The sequence below is a fragment of the Hemibagrus wyckioides genome, linkage group LG08 (assembly GCF_019097595.1).
Source record: "Hemibagrus wyckioides isolate EC202008001 linkage group LG08, SWU_Hwy_1.0, whole genome shotgun sequence".
NCBI classification, from domain to species: Eukaryota; Metazoa; Chordata; class Actinopteri; order Siluriformes; family Bagridae; genus Hemibagrus; species Hemibagrus wyckioides.
Genome location: NC_080717.1, coordinates 14,611,037 through 14,636,347, shown reverse-complemented (window position 1 = coordinate 14,636,347; position 25,311 = coordinate 14,611,037). Strand labels below are relative to the sequence as shown.

The window sequence follows — 25,311 nt, the reverse complement described above, 5'->3', positions numbered from 1 at the left end:
GCAGTGTCCCAAAACTTTTGGCAATATAGTGTATAACACATGCACACAATCTCTGTTTGCTAATCATGCAGTCACAATGTAGACTATGGAAAGGGAGTGCTGTCTGGTTTTGTGGCTTTCAGTTGCAAAACCTGTCAAAAGAAACGGAACGAAATGATGAACTCGTGCATTAGTGACCGGTACTTTACTCAGCATAGTGACTGAATCTGAGTGACTCGCATGAAGACTGAATCATTAGCGATCGGAATATGACTGGACAGAAATAAAAATAATTGCGCAAAAGAATTGGCCTACATATAAGAACGTGGTCATACGGGTTTTTTCTTTATCAGACCACTTCCGGAGGTGGTTTGAGACGCATGTGGCCACGGTACGTTTCTAGTGTGAACGTTGTGCCCAGAAGCATCCCTGACACCACCGTAAGAGCGCGTCGTGTTGCCAGGTTCATGCTTTTCACACGCTTTGGTGACACATTTGAATTGTCCAGCCTCTAAAAATCTAAATGTTGAATTTTTGTGCGCTTTTTATATTAGCATTTTGGGTTAGATTATATTAAGTAATATAAAACGGTCACATCAGCTGATTAGACACTGATATATCAGTGTTAATGATGTTTGAATTCCAGTTCCATATAGACCTAAATAGAGATGCCATTAAAAAAATCTTGTAGAAGTGACCTTAAAGATATTGATGTCTTTTCTTTTCTAATTTAAATCCTGTACAAGTTTCTTATTGTAATCCTTTAGGATTTTATTTGTAAAATAATGATATAAAATAAAATAATTATTTTATTTGGAAGTGTTAGACCTAAGCTTCTCAGTACACAAATGTTCAGGAATCAAGAAAATTATCTCTTTATGACACCCTTTGTCTGCTGGACATGATATAGAAACCAAAACTATAACCAGTATGTTCAGACATACTGTTGTTATTATATAGATCTATATTATTTGAGAGTATATTTGAGACTATAGATTTACTTTATCCAAGATCATTAGAGCTATATGTAAGAGACAGGTTTTAAAATTCAAACCCTTGTCATATTCTTTTTTTAACTCTCAGTTACTCATGTTTGTGTTATTGTTATTATTATTATTATTATTATTATTATTATTATTAATATTATCATTTTCTCTTTTTGCTTTTTCTGAAAGCAAATGATGTGAGATTAGATGAAACAAAAAAAAAAAGCTGTATCAAATTCCCTATTCCCTGCAGCCAGTCTTTTACTGAACAATCTGAGCCTGAACATTATGTCAGAATATTTTTGGGTGTGGTTTTGAAGTCACATGGGCTTACTTTGAGCAGATTTGGCAACCCTGCTACTGAGGAAATGTAAGCACGAGACGCATTCAGACAGCTTGAACACCCATTAGTCTTGGATGTCTACTTCTGATATGATCACGCGAAGACCAAAGCCTGTACAAGCCTTTGTGACACATTTACACAGATGTATTAATAAGTACATAAGTTTTTTTTTTTATTGAAACATAAACATTTCATCGTGTGTAAAAACGATTAGTCAGTAAACCAGTGGCACACACGTATGGACTTAATAATAAATACCATTTGTTTTTAACTTGCAAAATATCCAGCTGTGAATACTAGGTGTTTCCTATGGACAAATATAGACAGATATAAACAGACAGTAAATGAGTATATTTGCAAACCCCAGGCTCTCACACCATTAGTCTTAGAAAAAGATTCCTACTTAATGGTGCCCCCTAAAGGAGAGAAGATGTTCTGGACATTTGATTGTACAAAAAGTCATGAAGTAATCTCAGGTTATTCGTTCCCATATATTATACATATTAATTGCAAAAATAAAAAATAAAATATATATATATATATATATATATACAAAATAAATAAAATGTTATGGACTGTACATTATATTTTTATATGAAACATTGATTGCAATAAATCAGAATTCAGGATTCAGCAAGAGAAGCCAGTTCATGAAGGAGCAGGACAAAGGACGGCCGGTCTTCAGGTTTCTGTTAAAAATAAATAAATAAATAAATAAATAAACAACATATTTTCAATATGCAGACACTCTTCTTGCTAGAATGAAAGGTTAAGAGAATAAGAGTATAATAAAATCTTCTCCCCATACTGCTTTAGCTAGACAACATTTAACATTTGGAGGATGTCACTTGCATTGCTGTCACTGTGACAGACAGAGAAAGTGGTTAAGCATCAGAAATTCTGGAAGTTGTTCAAAGATAATGATAAATAATTTCACATTTAACTTTTTAATGAGCCGGTTGTTGAAGATTAAAGGGGGTAAATATAGGAATGTTGTGATGAATTCAGCATCTGGTTGTTATGGTTGAGCGCTGATTTAATGTTATGTCAGAATATTTCAGACTCCACCATGGATTAAAATTTGATGCCTAATTGACAAGTAAAGATTCTGTGAGTCTGTTATCAGCCAGTGAAATCTGACTTACATTTACATTCATGGCATTCGGCAGGTGGCCTTATTCAGAGCGGCTTACAAAAGTGCTTTTGAAGTGTCTGTCGATGAATACATTGATACTGGTTCACTAGGTCACAGACTAAGAATACCATTAGTCTAAAACTCCGTTGGGAGGTAATACAGTAAGAAGAGCACATATTTATTTATTTATTTTAGTGCAGGGTGTGATAAGAGCTTTGAGGTAAGAGGGTGCTGGTCAAACGTTTGGCTTTGTAGGCAAGCATCAGTGCTTTAAATCTGATGCAGGTAGCTACCGGAAGCCAGGGGAAAGAGAGCAACTGAAATACAACTTCATAAGGTTGAAAACTAATTTTGTAACTGCATTTTGGATCATGTGTCTTATTGACTCAGAGCATGTCTGCAGGCCTTCTGCCATGTGGGGATATTTTTCTTTAGTCTATGATCTTTATAAGAATGATTTATTACCATCTAATAAGTATGGAATAAAATAAGACAAGATAGGCTGTTAAATTAAATGACTAGGTGGTACCCCTCTGAATTTAATTATTTTCCTATAACAGCATGTCCTGAAGTGTTTTATGCCTCGTATACCACAGCAGTTTGTAAGCACTCACTCTTTTTACTAAGCAACACTACAATACAGTACAATAGAATATCTAGTTACAATTTAATGTGGTGGAAAATCCACAAAAACAATTAGTTCCTGTTATTATTTAGGTCACATAAGCAGGGATTGTTCCCTCCCAGAGTTTTTGTCTCTCTTAAAATTAATGACACAAAATGCAGTTTTTACTGAAAGCCTGCAACACCATCTGTCCTGAAGAATCTCCTATGTTGGAAAACATAAAGGAACTCTAAATAAGTATAAATAGATATATAAGAAAAATATATAAGAATATAAGAAAATATAAGAAATATAAGCCTTTTGTAGGTTTTTACTGTAGAAATTAAAAGGGATGGGTAAGACCTATTGTGGTATAATTCAAAATATTAAATGCATTGTCTATATTGAAGAGGTTTTGACTTGCTAAGACCATTTTTGCAGTATTTCTTTCTTTCTTTCTTTCTTTCTTTCTTTCTTTCTTTCTTTCTTTCTTTCTTTCTTTCTTTCTTTCCTTCTTTTTACAGTGTAACAAATGTTTATTTGTTTTTGTCTTTAATGTTAAATAATTTATTTTTGGAGACATTCAGTACTATTGCCACTTGGTTAGCAAATCTGAATATTGTGTTACATATTATGAATTGTATTTTATATCTAAGTATGATGTATGATATATGATTGTTTTTGCTATGTCACTCAGCCATAGTTAGATCTCTATGTCTAAATTAAACTTATATCTGATTTCACATGAACACAGCATTCTAAGGAATAATATTCACTGAATAACAGTGTCTTTAGAATATATAACTGAAATTTGTTCACATACCTCCTTCCAGCACCACTGCATTAGCTGGTAAACAGGTTCTGGACAGAGTCTGGGTCTTAATAACCTTAGTCCGGCGTTTAAGGATTCCACCACTTCTGCATTACTTCGGCACTCATAGGGCAGTCGGCCTTCGCTGTACACCTCCCACATTAACACACCTGAGCCAGAGAATATACCAAAGCACAACTCTCAAAAACACAGTAATGAAAGGGCTTAAAAACATCATTGTCAAGCCAAAGTGAAAGGCTTCCGACCCATTACAGGGCACAATTAAAACACAACTGACAAAGTAGAGATGCCAATTAACGCCTACATGTCTTTTGACTGGGGGAGGAAACCGGTGTACCCGGAGGAAACCCCTGAAGCACAGATAGAAAATGCAAACTTCTTGCTTGCAGAATGGTGGTGGGAATTTTGCGCCCATCCCCGGAGGTGGTATGCAAACTTTAACCACTATGAGAACAGCTTTGTTTGATTAACATTTTATAATATTAGCATCAACCATTTCACTATAAAATAATGTTAAAAGTAACTCACTATCTCACTTTAAAAAGCTACAATATGTTTTTTTCTCCAGATTCTTTTCTTTGGTTTAAAAACATGAAATGGTGTTAACATTGTGCTCTCACCAAATGACCACACATCTGACTTGCTGCTGAACTTGTTATATCTGATCACTTCTGGAGATGACCACTTTACAGGGAATTTGCTGGTGTAGCTGGTGTATTGGTCATCCAGGACAAATCTGCAAGATGACGCAACATCAAGTATACAAGGATATGATTAAAAACTGCCAAACACTTTTTCAGAATGCAGTATTAATATGATAACAAAACTTTGCTTACCTGGTCATACCAAAATCAGAGACTTTCACCACAAGGTTTCCTGACACCAGGCAATTTCTTGCAGCCTGCAAAAGCATGTTTTAAAATAAATTTAGATTTCATGATGGATGCTAAATGGAAATTGTTGGAAACATATATTTACCAGGTCTCTGTGAATGAAATTCGAGCTCTCCAGGTAAGCCATTGCTTCGCTCACATCTACACACATGCCCAGCAAAATTTCCTGTGAAACACAACCTTTTCTGGAGCGCAGGAATTCTGTGAGGCAGCCGTTCTCCAGAAACTCAAACACCAGGTACATGGGTGACTGCTGGGTGCACATACCGTACAACTTCACCAGCTTTGGGTGGGATACTTTCCTGTGGTACAGGAAGTCATGTGAACATAATCAGATATAAGATGTAGTGATGCAGTCACAGTGAACATTATGTAATAATGCACTAATTTTTGAATGTTTTAGAAATAAACTGAAACCTAAGATCAGGCTATCAACTCAGCAGGGCTTCTAGTGTTTGGAGAACATTTATGAAAAAGAGATAATGTCAAAATTGGATGACCTGAAAAGAAGTTTTTAAGAAGATTTTTTAAAGAAAAAAAATGTTTTACTAATGGGCTTATCTTGGCAAAAACTAAAAAAAAATAGATTAAAAACAACAACAAGAAAATAAAATACATTTTAACAAGCTGTCAGTATCTGTTTATTTGTTTGTTATTATTTTTTTCAATTATTAATTAATTAATATTAATTCATTTCTCTCTTTTTAATTTTAATTACAGTACCAGGAATAACTGCTTTTCTTACTAATCAGACAAATCAGTTTAACACTATTCTCAGTTGAACATTCATTTATTATGTTCTGTGGTGGAAACAGTTGGCGTGAATGACGAAATTGTCACTTACATCATAACATTTGCCTCCTCTTTAAACTCCTCTTCAGACATGGCCCCTTCACGTATTGTCTTTACAGCTACTTTCTCACCACGCCACAAGCCTTCTAACACCAGACCAAACTGACCACTGCCTAGCTCAGCCCCAAGAGTCAGGTCCTCCATGTCCAATTCCCACTCCTCTGAAAGGCGCACACACACACACACACACAGAGTTTGAGAGCAAACATGTTTCAGAAAATTATTATTCGATTTTCTTACACATGACATGATAATAAATGATAAAAGAGTGTGCTTTAAATAGACTCAGTCTATTAGATTAGTCTTCGAAACATTTATATATTGACTAATTAAACAATGTAGAAATACCACTCTTGGTTTGTGATTTATATTTGTTCTTTAACAAAAAAATCTACATCACTGTTTCAATGTCTTGGAGCATACGTCTTCATATACATATATATTTCTATTCTTTATTGTTAAATTAAGAATTTAAAGAAGTTATATTAATTAAGAAATTAGGAATCACTACCTGATGCAAGCTCCTCAATCCTGGGTGAATTCCCTTGGCCTCGAGTGACACAGTGCCTCAGTCGTGTTATTAAACCTACCACCGTGACAAGCACATTACAACACACATTTATATTCAGGAGCTGTCTTTGGTTTGCACATGATGCAATTAAACAGCATGTGAACACATTATATGCTATGATATCTTTTTTGGTCAAAATGGATTTCAACCTGCTTATTATGAAATTGCTTACTGATTGAATGATTAAATGTAACTGTAAACAAAATCATCATTGCAAAGATCTTCTGTTGATCTAAACTGACAAAAGAGTCAATAGTTCTATTCAGCTACAATGATTTAAATCCTATGAATGACCAAGATGCCATAAAGAGAGCAATCATTAGCTAACATTTATCAACACATCCTTATTAGCTAGGGCAGAATATTTGCAGCTCACCTGCAGCATTGTGTTGGTGATAGTGAATGAGCTCTGGGATTGTGCTGAATAAATATTTTTCAGCCAAGTAATACCTGGGCTCCTCATCTTCTGTCTCTCTGATCTTATAGTGCTTGACCCTTGGATATTTTTCCCCATTTGACCTGCAGAAATGTGAGTTGGGAGTTGAAATTCAAGGGTAACAATCATTTGAAAGAAGTCTGAGAAAATTATCATATTGCAGAAAGTGAGTATTTTAGATGCAATGATGTGGCTTACCCAGGGGCTTTGGTAAATACAGACACTGTGTAAACTCCTGCATGCCGGGAGTCACGCACCATGAACGCACCCTCCTTATCCTAATAACATAAAATACAAATCTGTCACAGATTACATCTATTACACTCGCTTATTCTTTGCCTTAAACAGAACAGCAAAGTGAAATGCTTATTATACTACTGTTGATGTCGGTTGCTCATTATTGGTTAGTTAGAGCATACAGTACAGTACAGAATAGTAAAACTGTAATTGTACATATAAGTATAAAATTGCCTGTCTTCACGTTCACATTCTGACATGTGATATAGCTGTAACAGGAAACCTCACAGCCACACTGGTTTAAAGGTTTTGGATCTTTGTTTGAACCATACATGCACACACTGCAACTGCAACTATTGCAGCCTTGCAGAAAGCCAGAAAAAAACTTGCCTCGCTTCTGACAAAATTACCCAATTACCAAACTGCAGACTGTGAACAAACTTATTCAGGCATATATTTTACTTTCATTTAATCAAATTGTTACCTAATATTGTTTAGCAATTTATGTGTATTTACCACTGCAATTAATAATTCTTCAGCTTCTGTCCGGGTTATATCTTTGTTGTACCATCTATAAAAGAAAGAAGGTCAAGCAAAAAAATCAATAAGTGTTTTCTTTGACGTATACGTATAAGCCAAGAATTAACAAGATGTGCTAAAATATATAATCATCAATATTTCTATATATTTAGATATGGTTTCATGCATTTGAGTATATATGTAATGCTTACTTAAAGTGCTCAATGTTGTTTGAAGGTTTCTCTTTAACATAAATGCAAGGCACTGTTCCAACATTTCTGTGAGAAAATTAAGAAAAATAATTATAGACAGAAAAGGAGAGGATGAGTTTGTGTACGCAGTGGTATCTGGATCAAGAGGTATAGATCAGTTGCATTACTTTGCACCCAAAAATTACATTCTCATTCACATTTTTAATAAACATTAAGTGTTGACCCAAAGCCAATTTGTAAAACACAAGTGTTAGTATACAATATGTGAATTGGTGGGTTAGCACAACTGGTTTATCACACATTAAATGTGGTTTAGCACACATTAAAAAATGTATTGATTTTGTCTTTTGTCCCTGAAACCCACTGGCCATGAATAGCTTCCCATTTCAGCTGACAATAAAGCGATTTTATTTAAGATCCATTTAAAATGGTTGTTGTTAGTAAGTACAAAAACGTGATAGCTTTAAAATCTGCTTTGGCAGCAACATGAATCCTAACCATTGACATCACTTTGAAGTCATTCTCCAACATCTTTTCAACCTAAAATCTTCAGTAATCTCCTATTTGATCTAATAAATGCACCTCGTGTCTTGGATGTCAGTGATTACCACAGACATGAATTTCACTATGATTTCCTGTAACAGTAGACAACATTATACTGAAGAGAAAGTAGTATTTGTAAATTTGGCTCTAACTCTATATACATCCTTTAAAAAATGAATTTTCATCATGGAGATCATACAAAAGAATGACACAAAACCTTTGAGACAGTCCACATGGCCTAAATAACATTTGTCTGTGTTTTACCAGTTTTAAAATCCATAATGGTCCATAAAACATTTTTAAATGGTTGTCTCATAGCATTGTTATAGTGTAATATCTGTAGTTTCGAGTTTTGGGTTTTATATAAGCTTTAGGTTTGTGGTAATTGCACATACGAGATTGGATTGAAAAGCACTACAATATTCCTTTAAAGACAAAACATATATTTTCTTGCTATAATCTTTCTAATGTTTCATAGTTTATTGAAAGGAAGTCAAATAAGCGAATGAACAACAAAACTGCAACTGCTGATTTCGAAAGGATCCTGTCCATTGCCCAACACAGACATGCAGGGAAATACTCTGAAGAAACTTCTGTAGAAATTCTGTTGTCCTTAAATATTTTTTGTGCAATTCCATAACTTTTACTAACATACAGAAGTAAACATTGCTAAAGCTTTTAGACATATCACTGCATCTTGGCTATACCTTTTTATAATACTTAAGAAATTAAAAAATGGTTGCAATGTTAGAGCTTTTTACATTTAATTCAATAAGTATTATAATAAGAATGATACATTCTTTTTTTTAAATACTTATCAGGAGAGCTCTGATATCAGACTGTGATATCATACAGTATGATTGACCAACAATGCTGTGAGAGCCTAAAGCTGAACATCTACCAGTGGTCTAGTTTTGTTTGTTTGTTTTTGGCATTGAAGAATCAAGAATAAAAACATGTTAATGATAATGATGAAATGATAAGAACGAAAACTACAATCTTCTAATTGAAAGGTTTAACAGGATATTTTATAACATATAATTCAACACTTTAACAGATTAGAGAAAAAGGAAATAATTCACCAAACATTTTTACTAGATTCTAATTCTGATAATGCCATCTGCCCTCGAGCTACACGTCTAAAAATGCAGAAGAGGAAAAAGTCTTAAGAAAGCCTAATTTTTTTTTCAAATACAAGCAATATGTGAGCTGTTAAACGATAATCTTGCAGGTTTATTGTTTTTCTCTGTGTTTACTCTTTAATTGGACAAAAACAATGCTCATATTTTACAATGTCCACAGATTAGGATTTTGGTAACACTGGAGTCATTCCTCTTATAATCAGTTATAAGCTCTTGTGAAAATTCTGGATGTTTGAGTCTAGAAAACTGGAACATAATGCATATAAGATTGTTATTATTAATAATTATAATTAGTAATTGGATGACTTATGATGGGCATGTGAACCTTTTGACAAGAAAAAGTTCATACAACAAAACACTAAGACGTGGTAGAGGAATTGTATACTGCATATTTACCCATTTTTATCTCTGACAGTCCACCAGTTGGGTTCAGAACAGTCTATTACAGTGTACTCCTCATCTTTGTGCAGTGGAATGTCTGTGTCCTCTTGAGGGATAAAGTTCTTCAGAGCCACAACAATTCGTGGTTCTGGGCTTGAGAACCGCCGCTGTAGGAGAACAAAAAGCACAGAAATAAATCAGGATATCCAAGTATGCAAATTTTATTGGTCTCAGACAGGCCGCAACTCCTTCTGGTTTACACAGAAAAGATCACAGAGTAATAGGAATACATATTACATTTGACTTACCTCTGGATCTGGTGTTGGAGGCAAGGGCTTTTTGGACGCTGTGTTGAGAAAGAACATGTAGATAATATATATGATTTCAAACAAGCCTTATTTCTTATGAGCATAAGCTTACTCTTCAAATACAGTATGATTTTTTTTTTTATAGCAGTTATATTTTATTGTACCGCTTCCACTTGGATAATAGTCACTGCACCCAGGGGCCAACTTATCTGTCCTGTTACAACACCTCCATCTTCCCTCAACCCAGAAGTCAGGATGGTAATTCAAAGCAAGGTTGTTGCCTTTTGTCTCTTCATATAAGAAAAAATAAATTAGATAATGAACAGTTTTACTCAGATAAAATGTAGATAATCAAGAATAGAAAATAAGAAAATAGTGTAATTATACACTCCTGAACAGCTGCTCACCCTCTTTAAGAGCTCTGACCCACTTTAACCTGCAGTCATTGTCTGGCGCAAACACATAAAGGTAGTAGTTATCATAGACAACCTGTAAGTAAACCAGAAACAACACATTTTTCATATAAACATTTACACAACAGAATCTAGCCATTAAAAATATATACTGAATAATAGATACACTGCACATAGCAAATAAATTACATGTGGTCTAGACTCTTTCCCGTCTCTTGCCACTTTTATGAATTGTATTGATCTCTTATATTTTTTTGTTTACATTGCTATACTGACACAATACAAGCTTCATTTAAGCCTCATAAAGTGAGGCTTAAATGAAAAATTGAAAGCAGAAAAAGGAGCAACAGAATTTTAGAAATGAAGGATTAATTATTCATGCTGTACTTCTGTTACGTCTTTCAGCACAGTATTAATCCGCTCTCTCTTTCTATATATATATAACAGCTGTGCCAAATTTGATTAAAACAATATATATATTTTTGCAGAGCTTTATTATGAATGCTCATAATATTATACAAAGATTTACAGCACTCTCACCTGGAAAGGATATTTGTATTCACAGGGAATGGGAAGGTCACTGCGTACAGTCTCTACACACTTAATCCGGGAAAGTTCAATGCAGCCCTTCTGAATTGGCTTTTTCTAAAACACCACCAAAATTTTACCTTCATTATTTATTATTTTTCTACTATTATTCGACAAATTAACTGCCAGTGTAAAAAAAAAAAGTATAATAAGGCAGTAAGTCATACACTTGTTCCTGTGTGTAAACACAGAAAAACACACACGAGTAAAATTTAAATATAGTCAATGATAGTAATTATGTCATGATAAATACAGACTTTATTAAATGTTTAAGACAACTCAGTATGCTGTAAGAAAGTAACTGCATTAACTCACCCCAGGGCGACGCTCAGAGTAGGTCAGATCCTCTGTGTTTAGCACAAAATACCTTTCCTTATAATTGCAAGGGGATGTTCTTCGTTTTTGCTGAGATTTTTTATATAAGACTCCTTTTAAAATAATTCGTGGGTACATGTTAAACTGAAATTGTTGAAAGAACACTGCTGAGATTGAGGCATACTGTTGTTAACTATCAAGTCTGTTTAAGTAACTAGCTCATATGTGAACTTGCGACATAAGTTGTGGGTTTCCGGTAAAAAAAGTTGCACTGCACAAGCCATTTCCTTTAGTTAGGCAGATATGAAAGCACACACACTGTGAGACACACAAGCACACAAATTATATTAAGGAAAACATTAGAGTCAGCTGTTTATATATGAGGCATACGTTTACATTAAGATAGTTTAGCATTGGGGGCATATTTCACAGCTCCAGTGTCCATAGTTTGATCCTGAGCTCCAGTTTTTGTCGGGGGTTGTGTTTCACATGTTCTATTTATGTTTGCAAAAGGGTACCTGTGGTTTAATTCATGGGCCTCATCAGCTCAGTAGTAATGTTCCCTAAAGCTCTATGTAGCTCTATGATGTTAAATTGCAAGCAAAAATCTAACCAAACACCATTTTTTATAACTAAGATTTCGTTTAAGTCTATTAGGAGAGAAAAGGCTATTAGTTATAATGATAAAATAAATCATAGTTATAATGGCCTGTTGGCCTGCTGGATTTATATTTGGCTGCGGTGACATCAATTTATAAATTAGTTTATAAAATTCAAGAGAGGATTTTGACAGAACAAATATCCTAAATGGCTCACTACATTCAACTTTAATGAAATCATTTAATTCACACATAAAAATAAAACAAAATTAGCCAAACTATAGAATGTCAGTGAGCACTGGAATTGGTGTCTAACTACATTTCCCAGAACTCAGTGTGGCCTACAAACATGGCCACTGTGAACTACAACATCCAAAGACTCTCAAGTTTACACTGCACTCAATGACAGTCACCTCCACACAAACAATATAAACAGACTTTCAGTTCAGGTTCAAGTATATGCTGGGTTTCCTTTTGTGCTAGTCATTAACAAGCCTTTATTATTAGTTACTGGCACCTAGTTGTATTATTCATGTTTTTCCTTTTGCTTGCCCTGTCAAGCTACTGTCAAACAAATTTCTTTTAAAATAAAAAAGTGTAGTCAGTGCTGATGTGGCCCTACTGTACATGCACTGTTAATACCAATACCTGTGATGCTGTACATATAAACATTGTAAACATCGCTGTTCTGAATTCTATTACATTTCTCTGTAATAGATGTTATTGAATAGTTCTGTGTAACAAATGCAGAAGTGCAAGTAGTAGCGTTTCAAATTGCTTCTTCCTCTTTTTTTTTTTTTTAATAAAGATAACCAAGCAGTGGTGTGATTAATGACAGTATACAGTATGTAAGTGGATGTCGTAAGAGGTATTCCAGTGTGAAGCAAAAATGTCTCTGAGGCCCTCTAGTGTACTACTGGTTGCAGTACAATTTTAACCTAGCCCATTTCTATGTTTGTGAAAGGAACAGATAGAACGCTTTTATTTCACAGCTCCACAAATTATTTTCTGCAAAAAAAAAAAAAAAGAAGTTCTGTTGGTTTTACAAGCTCAACTCACCTTCATATATCCCCCAGTATGTTTTATAGGAGTTATTCCCCCACCTCCCAACACACACCCACACCCACACACACCCCATTTAGTACCCTCATGAATGTTTTATACATGGCTATTCTCATGAATGCGCAATCAGCCTCTAACAGGCAGCAGACGCTTGACAACTGACAGTTCTGTGCCAAAGTCATGCCTTGTTTTGCTGTTAACCATTAAATGTTAACTGTGGAAAAGCAGGAGGTTCTCTTTAGTTTTTCTCATTTTTATCTAGAAGCTAGCTTGGTGTACCTGTTCCTATTGTAAATAGGAAACAAATGTAAATGGAATCCTGGAATCTTGTTTCAGATATCACACTGCTCATACTTAATCTGAGGTTAACATCTGGCATGTTTTCTGAGAGTGGAAGATGACTACTCAGGTCTTCACATAGTTTTGCCACTGCCCTGGGTTTATCCAGTTTTCTTCAACTCTCTAAAAAAATGCCAACAGTTGGCTTGGCTAATCTAAATTGACTTAGGGTTAGGGATAGGGACTGTTATAGCTGACTTATTTAGTGTTCCCAAAATAGGCTCTCGACAAACTGTGACCATGACCAGGTGGAAGAGAAATGCATTTCTGAATCTTTTAACTTTTCAAGTTCCAGCTTGGTTTTACAAACTGTCACAACACATGCTGAGCTGGTCAAGCTGTTAGCTTCCTTATTACTGTATATGTCTAAACTGGTAGAGATTATCTAACCTCCTTATTGTTGTGATATTTTCTTAAAAACAACCTGTCTACAATATAGCATTAGTTAGAACACTTAGAAACAGTTTTCTTCTACTATTTTAAAACCCCACTATTAACTAAAGCCTGTAAATAGTAAAACAACAACACTAATGCATTACTGCAAGGAAATATACAGTAATATACAATAAATAAATAATCAATAAAGAACTAGTAAGTTGGTATAATGCATAAAATTATTTATTCATACATACCAATATACCATGTATGTATATAACATAAGCACCAGGACATCCAGACACAAGAACAGCTTCTTCCCTCAAGCCATTCATTTCCTGAATAATTAATCTGTCTTTATCTTGTCTATATAAACCAAGCTGCCCTGTTCTACCTTGTCTACCTGTCTGAATGCTAACATCTACAGTAAGGTGATAAGATGAGAACATTTTTAGAAAGATAGACATCATGGACAACAACACTTCACATGTTTTAGGTACAGAATTTATAACTCTTGATTAATGTTAATTTTATTAGTTTAAAAATAAACAAGCATTTATTGAAATTAACATAAATCAAGATTCATAAATAATAATACAGTCATACTGTAAAGTGTTACAGACACTACAGTGACCTATCAATATATGCAATATATATGTGTAGAATGTATGGGCTGACAGATGTGCATATCACCTTCAATACAATTGCAGGTCCCAGTGCTACAGCTCGATCCTGCCCATGACTCATCACTAGAACTATATCTCTGCTTGTAGTCAGAAGATAATTCATCTTAATAAATAAATAAAAAGACAGGTAGAAAAGACAGGAATAAATAAATAAAAATACAGGTAGGCAGACAGATAGAGGATGAAAAAGTCATAGAGGTAATTTATTTTTCTTTGTGCCATGATGACCCTAGAAATATACATGTAACATTGAGAGACAAATGGATTTTAAAACATCCTCTTTGTACACTGTGGGGTTAAAATGCTAACATTAACTATGCGTTTGGAAGTTTGTGAACTTTTCATGGTTGGGGGGTATGTTTGAATAGGCAATACTAGAGGCTGCCTTCAAATGTCTATACTGCAGAACTAAACTGCATGCCAATGTAACCAGCAGTAATGTACTACACTAATTGTTAGTATAGTTACTATAGTTAGTATAGTCGAGTTTTGCTACTGTGACAAATAACTGCAGATTTCAACAATATGTATTGTACTGGATTTTATTTAATGTCAGACTTGTATTCATTAAGATGAATGCAAACAGTGGCTGCTGAACAGCAGTTTTTTTTTTATTTTGAGCATCAAAAAAATTCACAGACTGCAAACCAAACATGTATTAATCATTATACGCTGCAAATGAAAGCATACAGAAATCTGCCGGAATTAGAAAGAACTAAGCTTAGCTTCATAGTAAAGAAAACAGATGCATCAGTCTCCTATTAAGTTATGTTTACGCCTGATTGGTCCTCATGGCATTTGTGAAGGCTGTGTGTTCTCCAAAACATTTGCGATGGTTGTGTATCCAGAGTCTTCAGCCTGCTCAGAATGATGGGAAGAGTCGGAGTAGCAGCTTCGTCCTGACGAATGTCCACAATACACTCTTTAGTCAAAATTACTGATGTAATCTAAATATTGAAACATCACCTGCTGTCTTAATGCGAAAAGTTGAACATGTATGACTTGAAAAAATTTTTTCTGTTGTATCAAGGGTAACAAGGGTGGTGGTGGTGGCTCAAGTGGTTAAGGCTCTGGGTCATTGACCAGAAGATTGGGGGTTTGAGCCCCAGCACCACCAAGTTGTCACTGCTGTGCCCTTGAGCAAGGCCCTTAACTCTCTCTGCTCCAGGGGTGCTGTATCATGTCTAACCCCAACCTCCAAGGATGGGATATGTGAAGAAAGAATTCCACTGTGGTGTAATGTATATGTCACAAATAAAGGCTATTTCTTTCTCTTTAATAAAATTTGTATTAAATAAATTGTCCCTAAAGCTATTGCCTTTAAACCTTTAAATTTGTTTTGGGTTTAATAGTTTAAAACTCCAGGACTGAATTTACAAATTCATAAATATCTTACTGTTTACATTAACGTATGCCGCTGATGTTCCGTATTCATTTGAAATTTGGCAGGTGTGTGTGCCACAGTCTGAACTGTTCAGATTGAACATCTGCATAGTCTTGTTGTTCTCTGTGAGGGAGAATCTCTGGTCATCTGGTAGTTGAAGGTCATTTCTGAACCACTGTAGCAGCTCAATGTCATCACATCACAGATATCATACTTCAGGGTCAGAGAGCCAGGGGAATAAGAGACACTGATTTTGATGCAACTTAAATAATTGGAAATACCAAAGTATGTTTATAATAAAAAAGTCAGCTGCCAAGAGTTGTAATCATATACAGTAATAGCAGTACAGGTGAAACACGGTATATACTCACACAGCACAGATAATGTGATATTAAAATAGCGAACTGTATTATTTCTAAATATGGCTTTCTCCTAATAATTGCCTTCCTCTTTCTGAATCAAAAAAGACTCACAGGCTGTAAATTAAAAGAATTTTGGCAGGGAGGAAGGCATCTAGTAGTGTTTGGCTTATTAACCAAATATAGCAATTTCTTTGTTGAATTTTCAGATGCATATTTAATCCATTCCACTCTTTCCAAATCTGGATTGTGTCCATAGCGTCCTTGAAGCTCCACTCGCCCATGTAACACTCCAGTCACTGTCTCACCATCCACCCCCGTCTGCAAAACAATTTTAAATGTAGCAGTGTTTCATGATCAATAGTTATGATTTAAAGTTTTGAATGCATTGATGCAAAATGCAAATAAATGCAAAGCATCATAATGTAAAAGTCACCTCCTGGCATTGTAAGTGTAACCCGAAGTTGCCTTCCTATTGTTTTAAAATTCATTTTACTCATGAACACTAAGCTTTGCTAGGAATTAATGTTCTGTTGTTAACACTGCATACTAGAGCAGCACTATATGCTGACTCTTATAACCGCAGTCAATGTCAGCTTCATGTGGTTTCACATACAGACAAATCAGGAGATAAGGAAAAAAACAGAAGGGCATCACTGTCTGAGAGGAAAAAAGTCTTTATTTGCAAATTTCACAGAACACAGAAATTGTAGCTATACATGCATTTTGTAGAAATATACAGACATTTTATTAATAAAATTTACAGACTGCTGAGAATTTAAATTAACACTGCTATGTACTGTGATGAAGAGTGGGGGCAGAGTGACATGTTACTCAATGGCTCTCTTATAAAGTCTGTGTATTCATATAGGTAGGTGTGTGTGTGAGTGAGTGAGAGAGAGAGAAAGAAATCGAGAGATACAGAGAATGAAACCAAAAGAGCTAGTAGGGATATGAGCCAGAGAGAAAGATCACTCTAGCGTGAGTGTCTCTGCTTCTGTAGTAGCGTTGGTAGTAGTTGGTAGTAGCATGTTGGACTTGCGGCCCTCTGCCAAATTCTTAAAGTGCTAAAGAAAGAAGATTGAGAAATATTCAGTCATGCAGTCTTAGCTGTGATGCAAAACTGTTGTTTCACATATATACATTCAAGTCTTCAAAATTTCACAAGAAAGAAGTAGTTTATCAAATTTTTAATTATATAAACATTTCCTCTGAACATTTTACAGTCGTTAGCTCTGAAGGCCATGTGACAATGTTAGTCTTCATAAATAGTTATGTCACACCATTTGAAGAAAGCTAATATAGCACTGTAATACAGACTGTATCGTAACTGCAATATGTGTTTAGATAAACAATAAGAAGAACTTACACCACAACCCACTCTAAAATGCAACAACCACACCACAGTAATAGCAGTAACGTCACTGCAAACCTGATGTAAAATTAAACCTTTGCGTACATCAGTTGTTTCAGAGGTTGTTCAGGCAGGACACTGACAAATCTGACATTTCAGAGAGGAGCACAAAAAAGCCAAAGAATTAAAACAAACCTGGGAGTTTTTGAATTCAGAATAGAGTGTGAACAGGACATGGAGAGACTGGATTCGGTTCTTGTACACTGGAATGTCCAAGATACCTATAGAAATTCATCTATTAAAATTATATAATAAAGGTTCTTTAAAACAATAAAATAAAGACAGTTTAACTAACCGCAAATGATGTCAATGTACTCTGCCAGGTCACAGTTAATATCTGCTGTGGGGAGGTTCACCTGTGAGAGAGAGAGAGAGAGAGAGAGAGAGAGACAGAGAGAGAGACAAAGACAGAGTTTTTATTACTGAAAAATACACTTCATAAATATTAAAAATCCTTGTTTAAAAACAGTTAGATACTAGTCTGGACTGGCAAGATTTGTAAGCTGACAGTCTATGATCTTTCATTCATGTTAACACTCATGTAAACAATATACATGGAATTAGGTTTCACTCATTAATTAAAACTGTTTCAAAACCAACCTTGCCCAAAAGCTCTTCAAACTCAGGTGGCCATTCCTGCATCAGGGTATCAATGTCTGGCATGGGTCTGAGGAAGACATCAAGTTATCTTGAGTTATAGCTTGAAATTTGTTTGTGTGGAACAGCTATGCCAGCTGAACCAGTTTGTTGTGGTAAAGTATTTGTTCAAGCTTGTGTATACTGTATGTGAATGTTTGTTATCATTTATAATGTGTTACTGCAAGCTGTAAAATCACTGTGTGCTAGTGTTTGTACCTGGTGTAATGTACTGTAGCTGGAGGTTTGGAGCGATGTAGTTCACTGATGCTTTCGATCCAGTTATCTATAGCTTTTGGGTTCTTCTGTGGATTCTCAATACTCTTCACTTTCACTTCCTATTAAAAGATATTTTTATTGTGTGTGTGAACAATGAGGAATTATCAATGTGCACAATACAACACAAACTAGCTTCTTTAAACAATGCTTCTGTATATATCAAACAGTTATTAATTTCTACACTGTATTACAGATGAACTGTTTGTGAGTGTGTGTGTCCTCACAGCGACATTGTGTTGTTTAGTGTTCTCAGAAAGCCACAGGGAGAGCACAGTTGGGTCAGACTGTTTAGCACATGGTTCATCCAACACTACCAAGCCCAGACCATCCACCTTCCCATCTGGCCGAGGAACCTTAACACATAAACTAGTTTTAAGACCAATCCACGTACATTTCTTTTAATTCACATATACAGTACATTGGTATACAAACATAGAACGTTTACATTATTTTTATTATTATTATTATTATTATTATTATTATTATTAGTAGTAGTAGTAGTAGTAGTAGTAGTAGTAGTATCCACTCACTTTGAGGAAAGCATCAATGTCGCCTACGGCTGGAATGAAGTCTGGAATAAAAGGCTTCAGCTTATGATCCAATTCAATGGTCTGTGGTGTGTATCTGAAAGGAAGAGACATTTATATTAATCAATTTTTATGTTAGATTATAGGAAAAATGTTTGAACATGCATTTCAATGTTTAAGGAATGTTCCATCACTTCACAACCACAGTGTCTATGGTATATGTCGGACTGTGTAGGAACATTCGCACAGCTTACCGTGTGATGTACTGGAAAAGTTCTTTGATATCTGATGTGACACGGAGATGGTCATAATCTGACGGATCATATGCCCTGTAGGGAGACAGACCCCCACACAAAGATGACTGCAGATCCTATGCTCCAATTTCATTTTTACATCTATATCACAATCTGATTAATTTCTAAACCCACTGCATACACGGTCTATTAAGAACAAACCGTTCTATATCCTAAAAGCTTTGTTAAGGAAGAGTCAGTTAAACAGTTATTAATCATATAGTTTCTCTCTCTGAGACATGGCACTGACAAGCCCTAAAAAAACTTTATTCTCCAGCTAATAGGCTTAATGACAGTGAGTGATGAATTGGATTTTCTCTCATTCATCTGTATTATCTGCCATTTTTTGCCTCCAATAGGTGAGGCCCTGTGGCGTTTCTCAAAATAAAATCACTCTCTGACAAGTTGCAGGATATAAATATACCTCTAAACTTCAACATTTTCAAAGCCAGTTGTTAGCCTGAAGGTTTAATATTAATCATAAACACCATAAATCTCCTTACATTTATCTGCCCAACTATTTTATGGTTAAGCTTTTATGCAAAAAACAAATTACAGTTAAATCGACTGATTGCAGGCAAGGAGTTACGGAGTTATGTTGTTTCCATCACTGTTCCTACCCTTCTGGAGCTGATCCTGGCTCCCCATCATCTTCATCTGACTCTGTTTCATCAGAATCATCCTCCTCCTCCTCCTCATCATCATCCTCTTCATCATTTTCAGTTGCTTCACGTGGACTAGCAGGTGGTCCTTTCTTTTTCTGCTGTCAAATTTCACCATGAATTAAAAGAAAACTCATTTTAGCGATTCACACTCAATGCTTTTAATCTTAGAATCTTTTTACAAGGGTCAATACTAGCCAAAAATTGTTTAATGTGATGAATGTGTGCAGTAAAAAATGACAGGTCAAGCACAAGAATGAAGAACACATACAAACTCATTTTCTTAAGGCTTGCAGAGAGTTTGCTTGGGTACTACAGGAATGTCTGGATCAAATCAGTATCCGATGACACTCAAACTCTGATGTTGGATGTTTTTTTTATGTGAATCTCCTGCAGTTTATAGCAGACTCATTTACCTTGGTACTGTCTTCAAACTCATCACTGCCACTATTGGCCATGTTTTTCAGCTGCAGTCGGCTTGTGTTCCTTAAGACTGGAAACATAACACTATACTTTAGCAATGCGGGAAATGTTTAGCATTGAAGTCGTACAGCATTAAGAACCTCAGCTGACCTGCTTGCCGTGGAGTAGGTGTGTACAAACTGGACACCTCTTCTGAGTCGTTGATGTCCAGAGTCTCGTCGTAGGGCTGGTTAGCAATAAGCTGAGGCTGAAAACGTCACACACACGTTTTTAAACTTCGCTGCAGTAAACATAAAAGACCCATACTTATTTACGTGTTAGAGCCAAACCAGCCAGCTAACTGAAACTAACGTTAACAAATCACTACACTATGTGAATTTTAATAGATACAAGCTTCGTAATACCTAAAGTATCTGCTATTACTCATACAGTATGTACCATTGATCAGGTCTGTGTTAAATTAAATAGCTTAGCCAGCTAGCACATTCGCTACTAACAGTTAGCCAACATTGGTAGCTGGCTCGATAGCTAACTTAGTTTTGTGCAACAAAAAATCGTGCGTTGGATAAAACGCTGTCAGATAAGATTCTATAGTAACTTATATTAATTCCGTACGCCAAAAAGCAGCGAAATTGTTCTGGTCAATGTCAAAAACCCAGCATGAATTTGCAGCAGTGTTACCTTTTGTCGCTCGGACCGCTCCATGTATGCTGTGTGCTGTACGGTTACCAAGGGATACCGATTAGTAAACGTTTGTGGGCGGAGCTTAGGCGGAGGCAGAAAGTTTTCCCTGACCACTTTACAAGAGGTAGTTATCAAGTTTTGTTAGTTTGTTTTGAAACAACGACTGGTCAAATTTATCCGAATTTATCTGACTATGTTAGATCACTCACTGTCCAGGACAGCGAATGCTATTTGAAGAAATGAACTTTAACAAACGGAACCACATTGGCCGACCCGTACACGCTCACTCAGTGGATGAACGATGCGACAGGATGACCCCCGTTGAGTGACCGGACCTCTACACCCATCTGATAGAAAAACCGAGCGCTTCCGGCAACTGTAGAAAGGGAGATGAAACAAACAGTTTCCTTTGTTTAGTCTCCGGTCGTTAGCTACCAGTTACGCTAAAAAGTGAGAAATCATTTAACTTGTTCCGAAATTTCCTGATGAGGTGGGCATGCATAAGAAAAATTTAGACACGTAAAAAAACAGAAATTATACTAAAAGTATATTTATCTGATATGAAGTGTGTGCTTTTTTTGGGGGGGGGGGTCTCTTGCAGTGGCAGCAGGTATGCGATAAAACTTCAAACTGGAGTCTGTACTCCATCGTTTCTGTCATGTAACAACACAAGAAGATGACATTTGCCTTCCTTATGTAGCCGACTCTGTACTGGTTTGTTTCGGCCGCCTCCAGTTTTCCCTTTGTTTTGCCTCCAGCTAGCGCTGTGCCGTAATCGTGACTAAAAAACTGTCGGCACAAAAGGCGTTTATAAAGTGAGTTTATTGGTATAAAAACATGCATGTTTCTCACAGCCCGATATAACACACACAGCCTGAGTATTGTTTTGAGCCCACCCCTTAACCGGTTTCTCACCAATCAGATCTTCCGTTTCTAAGATCATTTTGTCCAATCAGAGGGGCCGTTACACGAGTTTCTCGCTCAGTGCGAACAGGAAAGCGTCCGGTTCCTATGTTTTCTTCTAAGCTTTAGCAAGTGTTCCATATCCTGATTGGAAAGTGGTGTGGTGTGTATTGATTTCTGTTTAAATGTTTTATGGTGTCTTAGTTACAGCAAAACTAAAGTAGCCATTATTATGGAGACTAGGTGAGAGATACAAAACGTCATCATCTAACAGTAAGAATGCGCTTAGCTAATGCTAGCTACTTTATCAGTTTTTCCAAATGCCGTTCTAAAAGCACAAGATAGTGGGTTATTATCTGATCAAATGATTTATTTAAAAAAAACGGTAAGGTTTTGTACAGTTTGGTTAGTTTGTTAGTTGCCATGTCCTAAGCTAGCTAGGAAGTTTCATATAAAAATTAGACGCATCAGACTTCACGTTAATAGTCGCTAACACAGGGTTTCCTTAAACCCAGGCTAAATTGTAATGACGTTGTATTGGGTTAAAATATTCAAATACTATGATATAAATTACATTACAAATCTAGGTGAACTTTTTAACGCAGGTTAATAAAACGGAATAATATTTGTGATATAAATCTCCCTCTGGTGTCCAACGTCTTGAATACGTCTGTCACTCTGTAACTAGTTGTCTTGTTCTTTTTAATACTTTATCACACGTAAGCTTTTTAACCATATTATTTTAATTATTTGTATTTAAATATGAATGAAATTTAATCCACCAACTAATTAATTGCTGTTAAATCAAAGGTTTAATAATCAGTTTACATACCAGGACACATTACAGACGGTGGACCGACCGTTTTGTAGTAAAATGAATATATTTGTTCATTGTGATTATTTATCACATTTTAGCTTGCTAATGAGAATTACATATCATTATGAGATTTTGTCAGTAGCCGAGTTAATGGTCCTGACTGTCCTTCCCTTGGCCTGTGTCATATGTTGATGGATATCGTTATGTATATATGTTAGAAAATTTTCTATAGATATATATTTTCCTATATCATCAATGCTTTTCAGCAGCCAATTAACCTCACTAAGGTCGGAGCTACGAGCTACTAGCAGTGTGCTGTAACAAAAAAAAACCTTTCTTGTTGTCATTTGTGATAGTTCTGTCGCTTTTACATAAAAGGTAAAAAAGAAAAAGTGCCTTTCATGACTGCAGTTTTGCCCTAGTCCTTCCTTATAATTCTAGAGTTTACAAGACGTTTGTAATTTAGTACACATTCTAAATCCATTTGGATTAGAAGTTTGAGCAGGTTGTATGTTTGACTCCCCTGATATAAGTCAGAAAACCAATGACTAATTTCTCTTGTTTATTTGTCAGAGCATCAGAATGGGTGAGCCGCAGCAGGTCAGCGCCCTCCCGCTGCCACCGATGCAGTACTTTAAAGAATACACAGACGACAATGTACGGAAAGGACTGGCCCCTAAACCACCTCCTCCCATTCGGGATAATTACATGATGTTTGGCAACCTGTTCCAGTGTGATGACCTCATCATCCGGCCACTGGAGAGTCAGGGCATTGAGAGGCTGCACCCAATGCAATTTGACCACAAGCGAGAGTTGAAGAAGCTCAATATGTCCATCCTGGTTAACTTTCTGGACCTGCTTGACATCCTGATCAAAAGCCCAGGCAGCATTAAGCGTGAAGAAAAATTGGAGGACTTGAAACTTCTTTTTGTGCACATGCACCACCTGATTAATGAGTATCGGCCTCATCAGGCCCGTGAAACACTGCGAGTGATGATGGAAGTACAGAAGAGGCAGAGGTTGGAGACAGCTGAACGCTTCCAGAAACACCTGGAACGTGTTGTTGAGATGATCCATGGCTGCCTGGCCTCACTGCCTGATGATTTGCCCCAGCCTGACAACTCTGGTATGGCTGGAGCAGTGGTTTCAGGTTCAGGGGGGGATATTAGATTAAAAACTGAACCAATGGATGTGGAGGAAGCTGGGGTTAGCTGCATGTCAGGACAACCAGACAAAAATGTACCCAATTCTACAAAGGAAAAAGTATGTGATAAAGATGCTATGATGTGCAGAATCATTGATGAAATGACGTAAAACGCATTACATTTTTCCCTTTTGTTTTGTTCTGAGGTAAATATCAGATTGATAAAATGTATTGCAGCAAAGTCAGTAGCAAAGACATTCAGGCTTTGGAGAGGGATGTTTTTTCTTATGTCTTTCCAAATTCTGTATACAACTTAAAAAATTTAAATAAGGTATTTTTTCATTTTGTTTACATCTTCAATGCCTTTCCTTGTTTTCAGAAATTGTCAAGTTCTTGTTTCTAATAATAATAAAAAAACAGTTTTACTAATAATTTCTTTCATAATAGTAGTTATGCCTCTGGGTTTTTTGTAATCTGCACAAACCTGTATGATTTAAATGTTAAAAAATGATAATGATTATCCACAACTCTGTGCCACTTAAACAACCACAATCACACCATTATATAAATGGTTTTGAAGTTTACTGATAAGCACCAGGGTTTGGAAAAAATGCAAAAAAGAAGCAAATTCTTCAGATTCTTACTACGGGTTTGCTAATGTTTTGCTTCTTATAGTATGGCCTGTATATTTCTGCTGTCTAAGTCATCTTTAAAGTTAGATTGTGTTACCTTAAGCCTTGCCCTGTAGAGGATGTGGGTGATGGCACTGATTGTTGATTTTGGGTTTTTCGTTAGACCTCTCACAATGAGTCTGTAATCAGCTAATGTTTTCTGTAGCCAACCTGTTCACTGCCTGGTTGTTAGTACACCAGTGGGTTTGTTCTTTCTTTCAGAACATTTGCAGGTTCAAAATGGCATGCTTTTCTCTCAGAGGAGCTGTCTGGTCTTCATGTTGGTCTATTCTTTTTATGCAGTCTTCACAGTTGTAACCCAGGACTCAAACCAAGAGTATACATTGATAGTTATTCATTTTTTCCAAACATCACACCTGAGAAACAAGAAACGCTCGTCAGTCACATATCCCAATATTTTTGATCACATTATTAAAAGAAATGGTGTACTCAAACAAAAGGTGTCAGGTTCTAAGTTGTTTAACACACCTAACAATAATTATTGTGATCTATTAATTCACAATTCAGCCCTATTGTCTTATGTTTAGCTTTTAATTTCCAACCCAAATGTATACCAAAAGCAAAAAAAACTGCTCTTGTTGCAATACTTTCAGAGGGTATTATGACAAGCTTGTGTGTTTTAATAATGGTTTTACATGAATTCCAAACCCGTGCATGGAGAGGCTACACATAATGCAATTTACCCACAAGTGAGAGTATGTCCATCCTAGTTAGCTTCTGGGACCTACTGGACATAATGTTGAA

The 25,311-nt window shown here is 35.8% G+C and overlaps 3 protein-coding genes across 4 annotated transcripts; 1 reads left to right on the top strand and 2 right to left on the bottom strand.

Moving 5' to 3' along the window:
• Positions 1-1,459: 1,459 nt before the first annotated feature.
• itk (IL2 inducible T cell kinase) lies at positions 1,460-11,522 on the bottom strand. Its single transcript, XM_058396184.1, has 17 exons — positions 11,290-11,522; positions 10,927-11,031; positions 10,381-10,462; positions 10,138-10,263; positions 9,974-10,011; positions 9,681-9,832; positions 7,600-7,665; positions 7,385-7,439; positions 6,830-6,909; positions 6,572-6,714; positions 6,136-6,210; positions 5,617-5,785; positions 4,858-5,074; positions 4,716-4,780; positions 4,500-4,615; positions 3,871-4,028; positions 1,460-1,997 (listed from the first exon to the last, which is right to left on the bottom strand). Exons 1-17 carry the CDS (start codon positions 11,425-11,427, stop codon positions 1,932-1,934), a joined length of 1,851 nt encoding a protein of 616 aa, XP_058252167.1. The 5' UTR covers positions 11,428-11,522; the 3' UTR covers positions 1,460-1,931.
• A 5,232-nt stretch (positions 11,523-16,754) lies between these two features.
• Positions 16,755-21,325, bottom strand: LOC131357825 (intraflagellar transport protein 46 homolog). 2 transcript variants are annotated; one of them, XM_058397155.1, is made up of 12 exons: positions 21,009-21,325; positions 20,478-20,574; positions 20,321-20,397; positions 19,863-20,005; positions 19,204-19,278; positions 18,953-19,046; positions 18,647-18,775; positions 18,363-18,481; positions 18,108-18,174; positions 17,803-17,863; positions 17,643-17,728; positions 16,755-17,160 (listed from the first exon to the last, which is right to left on the bottom strand). In XM_058397155.1, the coding sequence occupies exons 1-12, from the start codon at positions 21,030-21,032 to the stop codon at positions 17,065-17,067; spliced, it is 1,068 nt and encodes a 355-aa protein (XP_058253138.1). In that variant the 5' UTR covers positions 21,033-21,325; the 3' UTR covers positions 16,755-17,064. The 2 variants fall into 2 exon arrangements, with proteins under 2 accessions (XP_058253138.1, XP_058253139.1); XM_058397156.1 differs by having other exon boundaries at positions 19,863-20,002.
• Positions 21,326-21,964: 639 nt separating this feature from the next.
• Positions 21,965-24,966, top strand: med7 (mediator complex subunit 7). Its single transcript, XM_058397157.1, has 2 exons — positions 21,965-22,077; positions 23,305-24,966. Exon 2 carries the CDS (start codon positions 23,314-23,316, stop codon positions 24,043-24,045), a length of 732 nt encoding a protein of 243 aa, XP_058253140.1. The 5' UTR covers positions 21,965-22,077; positions 23,305-23,313; the 3' UTR covers positions 24,046-24,966.
• Positions 24,967-25,311: the final 345 nt, after the last annotated feature.